The sequence below is a fragment of the Neopelma chrysocephalum genome, unplaced genomic scaffold (assembly GCF_003984885.1).
Source record: "Neopelma chrysocephalum unplaced genomic scaffold, ASM398488v2 Primary Assembly neopelma1_78, whole genome shotgun sequence".
In the NCBI taxonomy this organism is placed as follows: Eukaryota; Metazoa; Chordata; class Aves; order Passeriformes; family Pipridae; genus Neopelma; species Neopelma chrysocephalum.
Window position 1 is genome coordinate 198447 of NW_020897739.1, and position 15121 is coordinate 213567.

Genomic DNA, 15121 nt, shown 5'->3' on the forward strand with positions numbered 1-15121 from the left:
TTTAGCATCAAACCTGCTTGGTTGTGGACTTGACCAGCCCAGTTTTACCACTAGCAAAACAAAGGCTACTTGGTTACTGAGTTTTCTGGGATGACAACTCCTGCAGGCTGATAGGAGCCCCAGTGGGCTTACCTGGGAGCAGGTCTCCATCCCAGAAGGTGCTGGAGTCACCAAGTGCCAGCAGGAGTCTTGCTTCTACCACAAAAATACGAAAACACAGGAGCTGCTAAACCCACTTGTTTTTCCTAACAGCGTCCCAGGCCTCACACATCCCCACATCCAACCATTTTCCAGCACTGAATCATGGTTTAAACTCAGCCTGGGAATTTCCAGGCAGTGCAGGTGTGAAAGGAGAGCACATCACACACAGTGTAATTTGTTTATTTTAATAGAGATGTTATTTTACATTTATTTATAGCAGTGAGAAAAGTGCTCCAGAAAAAGATACTTCAGTCAAGGCAAGCTACAACAGCTATCATCCAAATCCTAAATATTCCATACAGAAAGGGGCACTGTTGGATTAAGAAAAGCTCTTGTTTTACAGCAGAACAAATACAAAAGGAGTAGTTGCAACATGAAGAGTAACTGAGCTTTTTGAATATCTTATTACTGTAAACTATTTGCATGTGAAATTCACAGAAATCAAGAACTTCCTGTGACATTTAAGACTGCAAAACACCTCGGGCAGGATATCATATGGAGAAGGGCAGGTTTGGGGGTTTTATTTTTTTTTTTTTAAGGCAGTCAGCCACCCTCCATTCTCTCCCCATAATGAAATTTACTGTGGAAAAAAACCCCAAAAATTGTTCCCTGCACTACTCAAGTGCCTCTGAACTCATGTTACTTCAGTGAACATCTCAGGCTCAGTCCAATGTTTAGGATGTGCTTCACTTCAGGTACTGAAAATCAAAGTATCGAGTTATGTACATGTCTAAAACCCTACTACGCCTTGGCCCTTCTCAGTGAATGAAGCAAAATGAGGAAGAAATGGGGGTAAAAATGACTGCAGCTGGTAAAGGAGCCTGAGTGAAGGGACAGCAGCAGGTCAGGACGGGTGTCCAGGGGAAAATGGGGGCCTTGCACCTTGGTTTTTTGGGCCCTTCATCACAGCAGGCAGGGCAGCCTTGTTTTGAGGGAATTCTGTACACACAGGTGTCACCACATGAAGCCAAAGGATGCAATTCCTGCAAGCTCCCCCCTCTTCAGCTGCTCGCAGCGGCGGCTCCGAGGCCCTGGGAACAAACACGTCATCCCGAAGGAACACGCCGTCCTCGCGCTCGGCTCTGTGGATGTCAGCTTTATCCAAAAAAGCTGCTCTCAAAGTGACCCATTTTCCCCGGCAGCTGCAGCCCCAAGAGCTGCACCTCCACCTCCCTTCACCTTCAGCTGCCCCAAAACATCTTCTGCTGCGTCAGCTGCTCATCACGCTGCTCTCCTCCTCAGCTCTGCCTTCCCTGACGCAGCCAAGGGCTCCTTGAACTTGGAACACATTTTTATTGACAAGTGTTGGGTTTTTCTGGGAAGCCTCTTCGGCGGCAGAGTCTTCCTCATCCAGCCACGTGTCCTGGTCACTGCTCCTCCAAGGGCAGCCGGCACCGTCCGTCCTGGGCAGTGTTGTAGGACTCACAGTTCTTGCACTTCATGCCCAGGAGATGGAACTGCACCGTGGAGCGGGCATTGCAGTCATTGCAAAGGATCTACACGGAGAAAAGAGAGGGAGAAGCTTTGGCACCAGGAATTATGAAATACTGTCAGCCTACGCATGACATTTCCTTGTCGTTCCCTACCCTCAGGTTGACTTCTGATCCAGGACAACTTCCTAGTGCCCTCTACTGCCAGTAACCCCAAGGCACAGTTCCACCAAAACCAGGCACGGGTGCAAGGCTGACGTCTTACCTCCACCATCATGTTCTGGTACTCTGTGGGCATGGGAGTCTGTGCCACTTCGTTGTCCAGTTGGCGCCAGTACCTGGTCATATCTAACGCCGAGTGCATGCACAAAGGACACCTGTAACCTCTGGCAGGAAGGGGAAAAAAATGTCTAAATCAGAAGATGGAGCGAGGCCATGAAAAAATCCACTCCAAAGGACAAGTTTCATATCATACCAGTCAAACAGACACCACAAAACAGGAAGTTCTTGCAAACAGAATTGGAATTTAAATGCCCTTTAGCCCTTTAGGAATCGACTTCAAGTTATTTGGTACAGAACTGGCAACATGATCTTTGCCTCCTAGAGTAATATGTTCACACTATGATAATATTAAAAGATGTTTAGAAGTACTTACTCCTTCAGCATCTCGTCGTAACATGTTCTGAAAAGGAAACACAGCGAGCAGTTCAGTAAGAAGAATGTAATTACTGACTGGTAACACTGACTTGGACTGAACACAGGAAAAAGGCACACAGCTATCCCCAAAGCAGAAGTTAAAAGTATCCTGAGGGCAAGTGAGAGCAAAGCTTCCCATCCTCAAAATTAACTGCGGAAGGAAGACAACCCTTCTAAAGAAAATATTTACTGGTGAAACAGACTGTCCCCACTACGTGGGTCCTTTAGAAACCAGCTGTAAGCAGCTGATACAAAGTGCTGCTGAATAAACACCCCACACAAGGCAGCAGCTATTCCCCTTCCTCAGGTATTTGCTTTACCCGTGAAGAAGGTGACCACATGGCAGAACATGGGCTCCAACACGAGACGTGTGAATATCCTGTTTCAAGGCAAGTATCAGACAAAAGAGAAAAAAATTAATTCAAACACAGTCAAAAATAGGGCCTCACAGTAATCCAAGAGATGAAAAGCAGCAGCTCACCTCCAAACATATTGGACAATCCTGCCTGGAGACATTTTCAATGCACTTGGTAAATGGAAAAGAGAAGAAAAAGTTATTCTGCTGTACAGATACCTGTATTTGTCTCAATTGTAACGTTCCTACGTGTAAATTCCTTGTATTTCTAACTGGTGGCCTCTGTGTTGCTGTTAGGTGAATTTAGAGGAGCAGAACCCACTGCTGCTCCTGTTCCTGTGGCCTCAGACGGGGCTGAGGCCCAACCAGCTTCAGGGGTGTCATTTTTTAAGACGTGGAGTTAAGTGTTGTACTCTCACCTTGTGCTTCCCTCGCAGGCTCAGGCTCAGGCACAGGTTGCATTTGGAACAGTGGAAGAAATCCTCCTTGGGGCCGATCCTGAGGAGAGAGAGGTGTCAGGGCAGGGCCAGCTCCCCGAGGAATCGGGGTCCAGCCGCCCGCACGCACCTGCAGATGCCGCACTCCTCGCAGTGGTACTGCTTCTTGTCGCGGTCAAAGAGGTGGCAGATGTCGCAGTAGTACTCGCCAAAGAGGTTGTCACAGCCCTCACAGCGCTGCTGGGCCTGAGGGGAGAGGAACAGCTGGAGCGCTCCGACCAGTTCTGGGCGCCTCGGGACAAGAGGGGACACGGAGCTCCTGGAGTGGGTCCAGCGCAGAGCTGTGTAGGTGATTAAGGGACTGGAGCGCCTCTCCTGTGAGGAAAGGCTGAGGGAACTGGGCCTGTTCAGCCGTGATAAGAGATGACTGAGGGGATCTGCAATGGGCAGAAACCGATGCACAAGAAGTGCCGCATGAACGTGAGGAAGAACTTCTTTCCCAGGCACTGGAACAGGTTTCCCTAGACAGGGTGTGGAGTCTCCCTCACTGGACACATTCCAGAGTTACCTGGATGCAATCCCGTGCCATGTGCTCTAGGATCACAGAATATCCTGAGCCGGAAGGGAGCCACAAGGATCATGGAGTCCAACTCCTGGCCCTGCACAGGACTCCCCAACAATCCTACCATGTCCCTGAGAGCGCTGTCCAGGCACTCCTGGAACTCTGTCAGGCCTGGTGCCATGACCGCTGCCCTGGGGAGCCTGTCCGGTGCCCGACCACCCTCGGGGGGAAGAAACTTTTCCTGAGATCCAACCTAAACGTCCCCTGACACAACTTCGGTCCGTAACCGTGCTCGAGCAGGGAGGTGGGCCCAGGCGATCCACTGCGGCCCCTTCCAACCCGCCTCCAACGCGCCCCGTCCTGTGCCCCTGCGATGCTGCGATCCCGTTCCCACCCCTCCCTCCCTCCCTCCCAGAAGGACTCACCTTCTGCAGCAGGCGGCAGCGGATGCACTGCACCTCGGACACTCGGAAGCGGTCCAGCTGGTGCTCCTCGGCGCCATCGTGGCACAGCCGGCACGGGTACAGCTTCCCGCAGCACGGCGCCTGGAGAACGGAGGGGGCACGGCACGGATTAGGGCAGGGATCGGGGCACCCCCCCCCCCCACACACACACACACACTACCCACCCCAGCGCCCCCGGCTGACCCACCCGCAGCCGGCAGCCCCGGCGGTAGTGCTCGCATCCCTGCTCGCATCCCTGCCCGGCGCATCCCGGCTCTCCCTCTGCTGTGGCCGTGGCCATGGCGGCCGCCGCCCGGCCCCTCGCGGTCGCCCCTTCCGCTTCCTCACCAGCTGGTTCCGGGGCACGGCGGCGACCTCGGGGCCTCCGAACCGGCGGCTCCTGGCCCTAAACCTAAACCTTTGTGTTCTCCTGCCTGCTGAATCCCAAAAGGCTCGGGTTGGGATCGCCCAGTCCGAGCTCCCGCCGCCAAGGCAGGGTCACTCCGGAGCAGGCGGCACAGGGGACGCGTCCGGGTGGGTTGGGAACGTCTCCGGAGAGGAGAATGTGGATTCCGTCTCCACGACGAAATCACAGGATGTTCTGAGTTGGAAAGGACCCCGAGCCTGGCAGAGCTCAAGGAGCATTTGGACAACGCTCTCAGGCACGCGTGGGTGTCCTGTAGGGCCAGGAGAGGGACTCGGTGGTCGTTGTGGGTTGCCCTCCAACTCAGAATATCCTGCGATTCTTCCTGATGTTGACGTGGAACTTCTTGTGGTTTAGTTCATGGCCATTGCTCCCCGTCCTGTTGCTGGGTACCACTGAGAAGAGTCTGACACGGTCCGCTTGACACCTGCCTTTGAAGCAATTGTATGGATTGATGAGGCCCCCTCAGTCTTCTCCAGACTTAAACAGGCCTGGCTCCTGCAGTCTCTCCTCATCATCTCTGTGGCTTCTGCTGGATCTTCTCCAGTAGCTCCTTATCTTTCCTGAACTGTGGAGCCCAGAATTGCACACAGCACTCCAGATGTGACCTCGCTAGGGCAGAGTGGAGGGGGAGGATCAAGCCCTCCCTCGACCTGCTGGCCACATTCTTCCCAGTGCAAACCCTTCCCCTTAAACCCATCTTTCCACTCCCCCCACAACTCCTGCTGCAAAAAACCCCACTCTCCCTGTCCCAAACCTTCTTTTTGCCCTCTGTATTTGCCCATGGCTGCCTGACTGACTGCTGTGGCCAGCTGGGAGAATCCACTATAGGGAAAACAAGGCCTGGAATTGGAATGTCCTTTTATTTACAAATGAAATGTACATGTCAAGACACAGCATAACCACAAATCCCTAAATACCATTAGTTCAGGTGATATTTCTACCATGATCCATCGATAGGAAAGGCTGCATTTTGTGGAAAAATAAGCTCCAAAGTTAATGACACCGTGTGAGTTGTGACAGCTGATGGAAAACAGAGGTGTGAGCAACACAGGGACGGCACAGAACTGACCAGAGACAAACTGAGGGCAGATAAGCAAAAATGGGTTTCCAAACAGTCATGAGATAAAACCAGTCAAGTTTTACACGTCCCATTCCCTCAGGGACCTAAAGGAATGATGACTTCAGTTACTGAGCCATTTCACGTGCCACAGCTCAGTATTCCACAACGATATTCCTTTCGGCACCATTAACAACAGCCAGACAACAGGCCCAGTGAAACACCCCAAAAGAACCCGCCTGAACACGGGATCAGAGGTGGGAAGGGAAAAGGAATCTAACACAAAGTGACACGTGCATTAGCAATGGTTTCAAAGGAACAGCTGTGAAGATTTGCACATTTAAACGTTGTATTTCTTGCACAAACATTTTCTTCAATGTCAAGGCAGAAGTGCTTTCCAATCCAGATCAGGCAGCCCACCAAAATATGACAATTTCAGCAGCTGCTCTCGTCACTATCCATTAAAAACAAATCCCTCATGCGGGCAGCAGTTAGGCAAGAGAAAGCCCAGCTTCCTCCGAAATCCTCCAAGCCAGCTCCTGCCCTTGTCACACACCAACAGCCACCACTTTCCTCAGACAAGGCCTGGCCCTAGGCCAGAAAGCCAACATCTCAGGGGCTCTTTGCATGCAAGAAATCCAGCAGCAATGGCAGTGTGAGCTCTGTCCTCGGCCCGGACCCGAGCCACTTCCATGGCAGTCCACTGTGCCAACAGGAGTAAGGGATCCTCCTCTCGCCTGCAGAGACCTGGCAGCTTTAGCCCCTGGAAACTCAGATGGGTTGTTCCCACTGTTCAGTCACCTGTATCAAGAGGAGAAAAGCAGAATGACATTCCAGACAGGCTAGCAAAACCACAGAGGTGCTCCCTGGTGACAGGCTTCCTTTATTTTGATTTATTATGCGTCCTTACCTTGCTGAAGCTGTGCACTTACACCTCTGTGCTTCACAGATCAGACAACTGGAGTTGTTTTTACCCCTCCTCACATGCAGGCAGCCAGTTCCCCCTTTTTTTGTTGTTCTATCAGCTTGCCCAACCCCAACTTCACGAGCTGCTTCATTTCCAACACCAATGCCCAGCCCCTCAGCTCAGGAAAATGATTTACCTGGCACAGCAAGCTGTGTACTGCCCTCAGTAAGAGGTCTGTCAGAGCTACATGTCCTGACCAAGATAAAAGCATTTTCCTATTGTACTTCCCAGCTAGGTAAGTGTTCATGGAACTATCCCTTTGGAAGCCTTCAGGAGGCTGCAGCAGAAATTAAAGCCCACCTTTTACAGGCAGGATCTTCTCCCTAAGGCTAGTGTTCAACTCTGGGGAAGCTGGCTTCTGATGCATCTGGCATCAAGGTCCCTGACTGCTGTAAATTGGAAAAGAAAGAGACAGGATCAATTTGCAAGTGTAGGATCAATACAGAGAACCATCACAAACCACCTCCTAGGGATGCATGCAATGCCAACTTAAAACAAATCCGTTCTTCCGTCAAATCAGACTTCCAAAATGCTCCCCCAGCGCAAGGCAGTTAAGATCCCAAGGCAAGTTCAGCTCCTGCTGAGAGTCACACTGGAAATCCCTGGGCTGTGCTGCTGAGAAAGCCACAAACCAAACAAATGCAGAGCAACACAAACCATTTTATTGCTTTGATACCTGCTGCGAGGACAGGCTCGAGTTATGAAGGTCGATAGCGGCGAGGGAGGGGACTCGGGACTCTGGAACCGTTTTATTTTCCTTCTTCAGAAATCTGGGATGCCAGGCTGCAAAACACAACCAAGGCATGCAGTGTGAAGTAAAAACAAGAGCTGACTGCCACTTATCTAGTACCCAGGTTTTATTTAAATAGAGGACATCAAAGCTCCTACCTTCCACTCCTCTCAGCTCGGGGAGGTGATTCAGTTCCGGCAAACGCACATCTGTCTTGGAGAATTCCCATTTTTTCCTATTGGCCTGAAGGATGTTTTTTTCATTAGTAACCTGTAATCAAGGGCATAAGGACCAGCTCATGAAAACACAGAAAAAAATGACACTCTTTTCAAGGTTAAAAAAAGCATCGGCACAGCAGTGTTCTGCTGTAGTTGGAATTTGTACAAGAAAAGGCTCTGATGTGTGTGAAGGAATTCAACCTGCTCAAGGCTCATTTATGCACTACAAACAATGGAAAAGCAGCAGCAAAATAAAAACAATCATCTAAGTGAGGCTGCTTTCTGAGAGATAAAGTGCACCACTTGGAGAATGGCTGGGATTAGTTATCTGGGAAAAAGCAAACGTTCCTTGCTGGCATAGAAAGAATCGTGCCTAGGTGGAGAGAGCATGGAAAACTTTCCATTCCACTTGTTTTCCTTATCAATTTTTAATGCATTTATGACATGACTAAATAAGGCCCTGACTGCATTACATCCAAACCCTCACTTCTGCTTCAGTAGCACAGCACACATGCTTTTCCTGGCCAGGCAGGAGGCCATGGATATACTCCAGATCTCACAGATATCCTGTGCTGGACTGCTTCCAGCACTTAAAGTTGTTTTTTGACACAAAGTATGTTCTATGTAAGATAACTATTAGCGAAGGATAACAAACAACAAACCTGTAGGAAAAAAAAAGGGGTAAAGAAAAGAGTATTTCTAGTGGGGAGCAATGGTGAAGGATGGAACGGATGGAATTCTTGACAACTAAACACATAATTGGGGCCTGAATTTTATTTTTATTTTATTTTTGCTTTGCCAAAGGGGAAAGACAGGCAACTCACCGGTGTCAGGCTGACGCTGTAATGGCCTGCTGGAGAAGGCCTCTGTTGCTTTAGCAATGGGTTCAAATATTTTTTACTCTTTTCATCAAGTCTGTAATCAAAAATGCCCCAAACTTCGCATTAATCGAGGCAACGTGGCAAATATAAAAACAACAAAGGCAAGATATCCCAAAGTCACATTCCCACAGCATCACCCTGTGCCTCTCCCAGGACATCACATCCCTCAGGGATGATGGAGCTCTCCTAGCTCTGCTCCCATACCTGTAATTAAGGCTCCCGGGCACGGGGCCCATCCCAAAGGTAGGAGAAAAGTTCTGGTGGATGGGAGGGATCACTATGCCCGTGTTCTTGGCGTAGTCCAAGCTGCTGCTGGAATCTTTCAGGCTGGTCTGAGGGCTGATTTTGAACGGGTTGACGGCGCTGTCATAGAGGAAGCTCAGGTTGGAGGATCGGTCTGTTTTCTCTGCATCGGCTTTAGAGCGCTTCGTCTTCAACAGCTTCTCCTCTCTGCTCCTTGGGCCAAAATCCTGTTTGGGAAGATAAAAGCATCACCTTTCCCTTCCTGTCATGTTAAAAAAGCAGCTTACAGCAGCACATACAAGGGGGAAAAAAAAAGTCAAAAGCATAAACATGCACGATTCCGCAAGGATCTGATGGAGATGGAATTGTTTTTATTAGAAAACCTCTGGTTTCCATCAAACAGGAGGAAACTTGTCAGGGTTCCAGCACCTTCTGTAAATAAAGTCAGTTCAGAACAGAATCAGAAACGACGGAGGAAGAACAGCCACATCCTGTGCCACTTCCAAAGAAATTAAATAAAAATTGAGCCCAATGTCATCTCAAAGTCATTCTGAAGCCTCCTTAGTACAAAATTGTAAGCAAAATATTTCATTTTAATTTTTTTTAATATTTAAATTTTTTAATTTTTAATTTTTTAACTTTTTATTTTTTAATTTTTAATTTTTTAACTTCTAATTTTTAAAAAATTTTTAATTTGGAGACAGGGCTTTAAAACAGGTAAACAGCAGCACAGAGCATGTTTCCATGATTCAACATGCCTTATGCTTCCCAACTGTTTCTCCCTTCAGCTCTGCATTGCCAGGAACTGCATCACCATGTAGTTCACCTGCAAGGGACTGGCCAAAGATTCACCTATAGACTCTCATGTCATTTGTTATGAATTTTAACTGCTACACACATTGATATGATGATTTTAAAATATGAAAAAAAAAAAAGCCAAAATACAGTTTTGGGAAAAAAAAAAAGATGGACCAACCTGGACACTGAATAATTTTCTTTCTTCTAAAACATCATCTTTCTCCCTTTTGCTGACTTTGGATTTTTTTTGTAACTGACGGTCTCTGGCATCTTTCTGGATCTTTAATTTAAGTTCCTCAGTAAACCTACATTCCAAATAAGGATAAAGAAAAAAAAATAAATAAAAGGGCTTCTGGTAAACTTAACACCATCATCAGTTGTTCAGCCCAGGCCCCCACAGAATTTTAAGTAATCAAACAAACCATGCTTTCTGACTAGTGGGAAGCTAAATATGATGCATACATTAAAATAAATAAAATCTTAAGCACACGTTTTTCACATTGCAGCAATAAAGGTGCTTGTACCCCAGTCTGGAGTAGATGCAGAGAGTGAATACAGTGTTAGACTGTACTGTCCAAAATGCTGTGACACTGGGGAATTAATGTCACAACAAGGTGAACGTGCCACTGCAACGTGTTCCCTTCCAACTGTTCTCCTATTTCCAGGAAGGCCAAACCCAAACAAACCCAAGGCAGCTGTCAGCTCTGCAAATCCAGCGTGCCACCTAAGAGCACAACTGCTTCACTTCCTGAGGCTGCTCTGAGCAAGAAATGAGCTGCTTTACCTCTCAGCAAACCCATCCTGGTTAAAGAAATTGTGCTGCAAGAGTTCGGCGCAGGACGGTCTTTTGTCTGGGTCGATCTGCAAACACTCCTGTCAAACCAATGTGAACATGAGAAATTAGGGATGAAACCAAGCCTTTAGCCTGCCTGAGAGAGGGCAACAGCAAGGCTCCTCCCTGGAGGATATGCAGCGATCCCTTTGGCTCTGGAGGTGAGGGCTGAGTGCCCCCTGTCACTCAGGACTGTGGTATCCTCGCAGCCCTCACTAAGCTGCCAGTCCAAGCAGTTGCTCCCTGCATGGGGAGCTGAGAGAAAGGCACTTTAATAGCCCTGTACTCATCTGCACGAGGTGAAGGACAAGTAAATGGAGAAATGTCCATAGGAACCAATCAGTTAATTACCTTGGCTAAATCCAGCACGGCAGCAGAGAGCTTGGGATAGCGTTTGTCCAGAGATTCCACCTCCTTCACCTCAGGCAGCCTCATGCCAGCAAAGAGGGGATTTTTATAAAATAACTCTTGGTGCCTTGGAATTAAATTACCTGGAATCACACAAACCAAGCAGCCACATGGAAAAAAACAGAGGACAGTGAAAGATTTGAGAGGCTGAAATACTGGGTCAGCATTACTGTGAGGCTACAGTCTGGGTTGCTCCTTTCCCACCCTTCAAAACAAATTTGATCCCTTCACTCCTGAGCAGGCACTAGGCTGTTCTTACCCAGGCATTTGGTGATATGGTAGAGCTGGTCAATGTCTGAATCTCCAGGGAAAAGGGGCTCTCCTGTAAGCATTTCTGTAATCAGGGAGCCAATAGCCCACACGTCCACAGCCCTGGGAATAAAAACAACACCATCCCGGCTCAGCACGCCTTCATTCGTTGCTTTGTTCCAAAGGCTGAGCCAGTGGAGAAGATGGAGCACTCCCTCCCTGCTCCCCACAACCCTTCACAGCCTCCCAGGCCAGACTTACTTGCCATACTTGCTGTCTCCCACCAGCAGCTCCGGAGCTCTGTACCACCGGGTCGCCACGTACTCCGTGTAAACTTCCCCGGAAGTTGCCAAGGGACGGGCAAATCCGAAGTCGCAAAGCTTCACAACTCCCGACTGGGAAACCAGGATGTTCTCTGGCTTAATATCCCGATGGATTATCTGCACAGGGGAAAGCAAATCAAGACAAATTCCCCCATTTGTACGTAACAAACTGACTGGCTCAGCAAAAACTGCGGGTTTCTCACACTTGAGTAGAAAATTACAGAACCCCTAATTTCAAAAACATTTATTGTATGTATCTCTCTCTTCCTTTTCAGCCAAAGCTTTATTTCTATAAGTTTTAATATATACCTGAATATATGCTTCTGTATCTGTTTATTTTTACTGCTGAGCTGATTCCTTGCACGTACTTACATTATGACTGTGACAAAAGGCAATTCCTCTCGTGATCTGGAATAAGTATTTCCGAACCCTGTCGTAGTCCAGTCCGTTGGGAGACGCCTCCAGGTCATCGAGCACCGTGTGATCCACAAATTCAAACACTAGGTACCACCGTTTCTTCCTCTTACACACCTCCAGCAGGTTCACCAGATTCTCATGCCTGAGTTGCTGCAATAAAACAGGGAATATTTAGTGAGAGCTGGATGGTTTATAACAGGAAAGAATGGATACTTTTAACTCCAGCCCGGCTGGGACTTTGCCAAAAAATGCAACTTAAATAAAAAGTGTGTGTGTGTGGGAAAAATGGAACTGTATTTTCCAGTTATTTTGTCATCAGGTTCTGACCAGACCCACCCCCAATTTGCTACACCCCCAAGAATCCACCCCCAAATTGTTACACATTTATCCCACACCAACACAACAGGCCACACTCCAGTGCACAGTTAGTTATTAGCTGGAGCCTGGCAGGAAATATCCTCAGAGGCTGCCTGGAGGCAGCACCAGAGCCCAGGGATGTGACGGGGGGAGGTGAAAAAGGACTGCAGAGCACGGGGAATTGAAGGGGAAGCTCTGCCAGCCCAGAGGCAGTGCCAGCCAACCTGCACCTGGCTCTGCCTTAGAAGGTCTGAAAAGAGAAAAATTTTAAAAGGATGAATTCTCTTCTCAAGAATTGTTTATTCCCAGTACAGGAGATCTGAAGAGGTTTTGCTGTTTTCAGCCGTGGTTAAATTTTCTGCCCAAACTACAGAACAAGAAAAGAGAAATGAAAGATGAATAAATAAAATCAGGTTCACAAGGAGCAAGGGAAGAAACTACAAACAGACTGAATCTCCAGGTACTTGCTTTCACTGTGAGAGGCCACCCTTACAGAGCTATATATGGAAGTGTTCCCCTTGCTAAGATTCCACTTACCCAGGAAAACAAGTTAATTCCCAACACACCTGGGAGGTGCTACGTGATCTGACTCAGTGACTCAGCGAACCCGACCGACGGATCAGGAACAATCCAGGCTCACACAGATCCCCTTTAAAAGTGTTTGAGGGGATAATGCCTGGAGCTGCTGGATGTGTCTCAAGCTCCAGCACATACATCTCTAAGGTTCTGCAGTTCTTGCAGTGATAGCAAACATCACTTTTTTTCCCTTCAGAGCACAGGGACTATATAATCTGGCAGATTTAGGAAGAGACACTTGTGGCAGCTAAGAGGACAGGACACAGGGAATACTCTGCCAGTATTCCCACCTCTGCAAGTCCCCACATCAGAGGAAAAGCCTGGATGCACTCCAAGTGTAATAAGGCTTTCCTTCATTTCTTCACCAGACACACATACGTCCCAACGTTTAAAATTCCCACCCTCCACTAGACCAGGCTGCTCCAAGCTCCATCCCACCTGGCCTTGAACACTTCCAGGGATGGGGCAGCCACAGCTTCTCTGGGCAACCTGTGCCAGGGCCTCACCACCCTCACAGGGAAGAATTTCTTTCTAATATCCAATCTAAACCTACTTTCTTCTAGTTTGAATCCATCCCCCCCCCGTCCTGTCACTACAATACCCATACCAGGCAAATCCCACACTCCAACAGCAAAGGACTACATATGGATTGGTAAGGTTCAGGGAATCTGATACCTGTCCTCCTCCAGCCTTTCACCTGGCAGGAAAGTGCCATGAATAAAAGAAAATAAAGGAAAACTTTCCCTAGAAGCATTTTTCCATTATCAGGTGACACCGGCACCCCCCAGTCTGCTTAGTGTCACACAGGCAGGTCACCATTCACCTGCAGGTGTTAAAAGCTCAGCTTTCTTTCATTTTCGGCTTATTCACAGCAGTAAGAACAAGAATTCGGGACAAAACAGGGGGTCGCAGTTACAGCCAGGAGGCAACATAGACCTCGAGCTTTTCCCCGCTGAACGCCGGGCACATAAACAAGACTTTTCCAACCCAGGATTCGCCGGGTGAATCCAAGCACGGCACTCAGGCAAAGGGGAAAGCAGCTCTTGCAAGGCTACAACGCAAAAGGCTGAATTAGCCCAGGGAAATACAAACAGGGCCAAATCGAGCCTCTTTTGGCTTGGATTTACTTAGTAATACTCCGTAAGTGATGACCAGAAGCTGCGCTGCGACAAAAAAGCCGAACCAGTCCGAACGAGGAGCTGAACGCGCAGCCACGAGTTTAAAGCAGAAAACCCTTAAAATTTTAAACACGCGGCCATTAAAAAGGGCCCCGGGCGCCCCACCTTGAGCAGCTTGATCTCCCTCACGGCGATCTTCCTCACCGCCGCGTCGTCCTCGCTCTCCAGGAACTTCTTGACGGCCACGATCTGCCCGCTCTCCCTGTTCCTGCACTTGGTCACCACCCCGTAGCTGCCTTCCCCCACCAGCCCCAGCACCTGGTACTTCTCCATGGCCGGAGGGACCCGCCTGGAGGGCCCGGACCCGGCTGGAGAGGCCGGACCGGGATGCAGCGGCCGGACCGGGATGGAGGGACCCGGGATGGCCTCGGCCCCCGGTCCAGCGCGGCGGCGTCGGGGCAACGGCCCGCCGTAAAGCGCGGCCGCGCCCCGCCTGTCGCAAAAGCCTGCGTGGAAACCCGCTTGGCTTATAAAGAGTAAAAAGAAAAATCCGGGCCGTATAAAATATTATAAATATAAAACGTTATTAAGCTTGTTTGCATAAAGCCAGTAAGGCACGTAAAGGAGAAATGGCTAAGCAACCTCGCACTTTTGAGCAGAGTGCTGCGTTAAAAGGCAGCCTGAAAAATACTGACTATTCCCTGTGCGCTGCTGGGAGGCTGCTGATGTTGCCAAGGATGCGGCCATGGAAAAGGCGGAATAATTTGCTTTTAGATTTAGATGTCTGTGCCAGTGCCCTTGCTGTGCGTTTTACCTTAAAAAGATGGCAGTTTGTGCACATATTACCTGCAATTTAACACCAGGCACGAACCCTTCAGGAGGGAGGAAAGCTGAAGCATCCGTGTGTGTTTACTGATGGAGACTTCATCCAAGATATTCTTGATCCAACTTCCTCTTGTTCTTTCCATCCAGCCATGGATGTAGCAGCACATGATGGTCTTCTGCTCACAGTGACTTGTCTTGCCCTGGACAGGAGTGGCACAGCAGGACACGTGTAGGAAAACACAACCAGAAGCTGCAGAAACAAAGACATTCCGTGTGGATATTCCCGATATTCTCTCCTCGGTTTGGTGGCCTCCATTTCACAGCTCAGGGTACCGTAGAAAAAGAGGTGTCCAATTTCTCTGAAGAAATTTATGGGCACCTGCCAGGCTGGAACCACTGCAACATCCCTCTTTGGGAGAGGAACAGTATATGCCTTGCCAAAAATGCCAATTCCCCAGAAAATGGAGGCATCATATATCCCAGTGATACTTTCTGGAACCTTTACTGCATTTCTCTTGAGTCACATCGATATGAGTCACCTTCTGCAACTAATTCCTGGTTGTTTTCACGT

General features: G+C 48.7%; 2 protein-coding genes across 3 annotated transcripts; both read right to left on the bottom strand.

The window, feature by feature from the left end:
* Positions 1-365: 365 nt before the first annotated feature.
* RCHY1 (ring finger and CHY zinc finger domain containing 1) lies at positions 366-4425 on the bottom strand. Its single transcript, XM_027689920.1, has 9 exons — positions 4333-4425; positions 4107-4226; positions 3250-3365; positions 3102-3180; positions 2809-2853; positions 2648-2706; positions 2287-2313; positions 1897-2017; positions 366-1697 (listed from the first exon to the last, which is right to left on the bottom strand). Exons 1-9 carry the CDS (start codon positions 4423-4425, stop codon positions 1569-1571), a joined length of 789 nt encoding a protein of 262 aa, XP_027545721.1. The 3' UTR covers positions 366-1568.
* Positions 4426-5392: 967 nt separating this feature from the next.
* On the bottom strand, positions 5393-14194 carry CDKL2 (cyclin dependent kinase like 2). 2 transcript variants are annotated; one of them, XM_027689902.1, is made up of 13 exons: positions 13891-14194; positions 11630-11824; positions 11196-11374; positions 10945-11057; positions 10629-10768; positions 10230-10318; positions 9624-9750; positions 8609-8874; positions 8348-8438; positions 7464-7575; positions 7252-7358; positions 6876-6964; positions 5393-6409 (listed from the first exon to the last, which is right to left on the bottom strand). In XM_027689902.1, exons 1-12 carry the CDS (start codon positions 14056-14058, stop codon positions 6905-6907), a joined length of 1647 nt encoding a protein of 548 aa, XP_027545703.1. In that variant the 5' UTR covers positions 14059-14194; the 3' UTR covers positions 5393-6409; positions 6876-6904. The 2 variants fall into 2 exon arrangements, with proteins under 2 accessions (XP_027545703.1, XP_027545704.1); XM_027689903.1 differs by lacking the exon at positions 6876-6964.
* Positions 14195-15121: the final 927 nt, after the last annotated feature.

Bases quoted from the DNA above. Each gene is read 5' to 3' on its own strand.
- CDKL2 (XM_027689902.1), bottom strand. From the start codon at position 14,058: ATGGAGAAGTACCAGGTGCTGGGGCTGGTGGGGGAAGGCAGCTACGGG. The intron at 11,058-11,195 runs GTAAGTCTGGCC...TTTTATTCCCAG, and splicing joins GGAGACAGCAAGTATGGCAA to GGCTGTGGACGTGTGGGCTA. The intron at 10,769-10,944 runs GTAAGAACAGCC...GTGTGATTCCAG, and splicing joins CCATATCACCAAATGCCTGG to GTAATTTAATTCCAAGGCAC.
- RCHY1 (XM_027689920.1), bottom strand. From the start codon at position 4,425: ATGGCCACGGCCACAGCAGAGGGAGAGCCGGGATGCGCCGGGCAGGGA. The intron at 4,227-4,332 runs GTGGGTCAGCCG...TCCGTTCTCCAG, and splicing joins GCCGGGGCTGCCGGCTGCGG to GCGCCGTGCTGCGGGAAGCT. The intron at 1,698-1,896 runs GTAAGACGTCAG...TTCTCCGTGTAG, and splicing joins ACCAGAACATGATGGTGGAG to ATCCTTTGCAATGACTGCAA.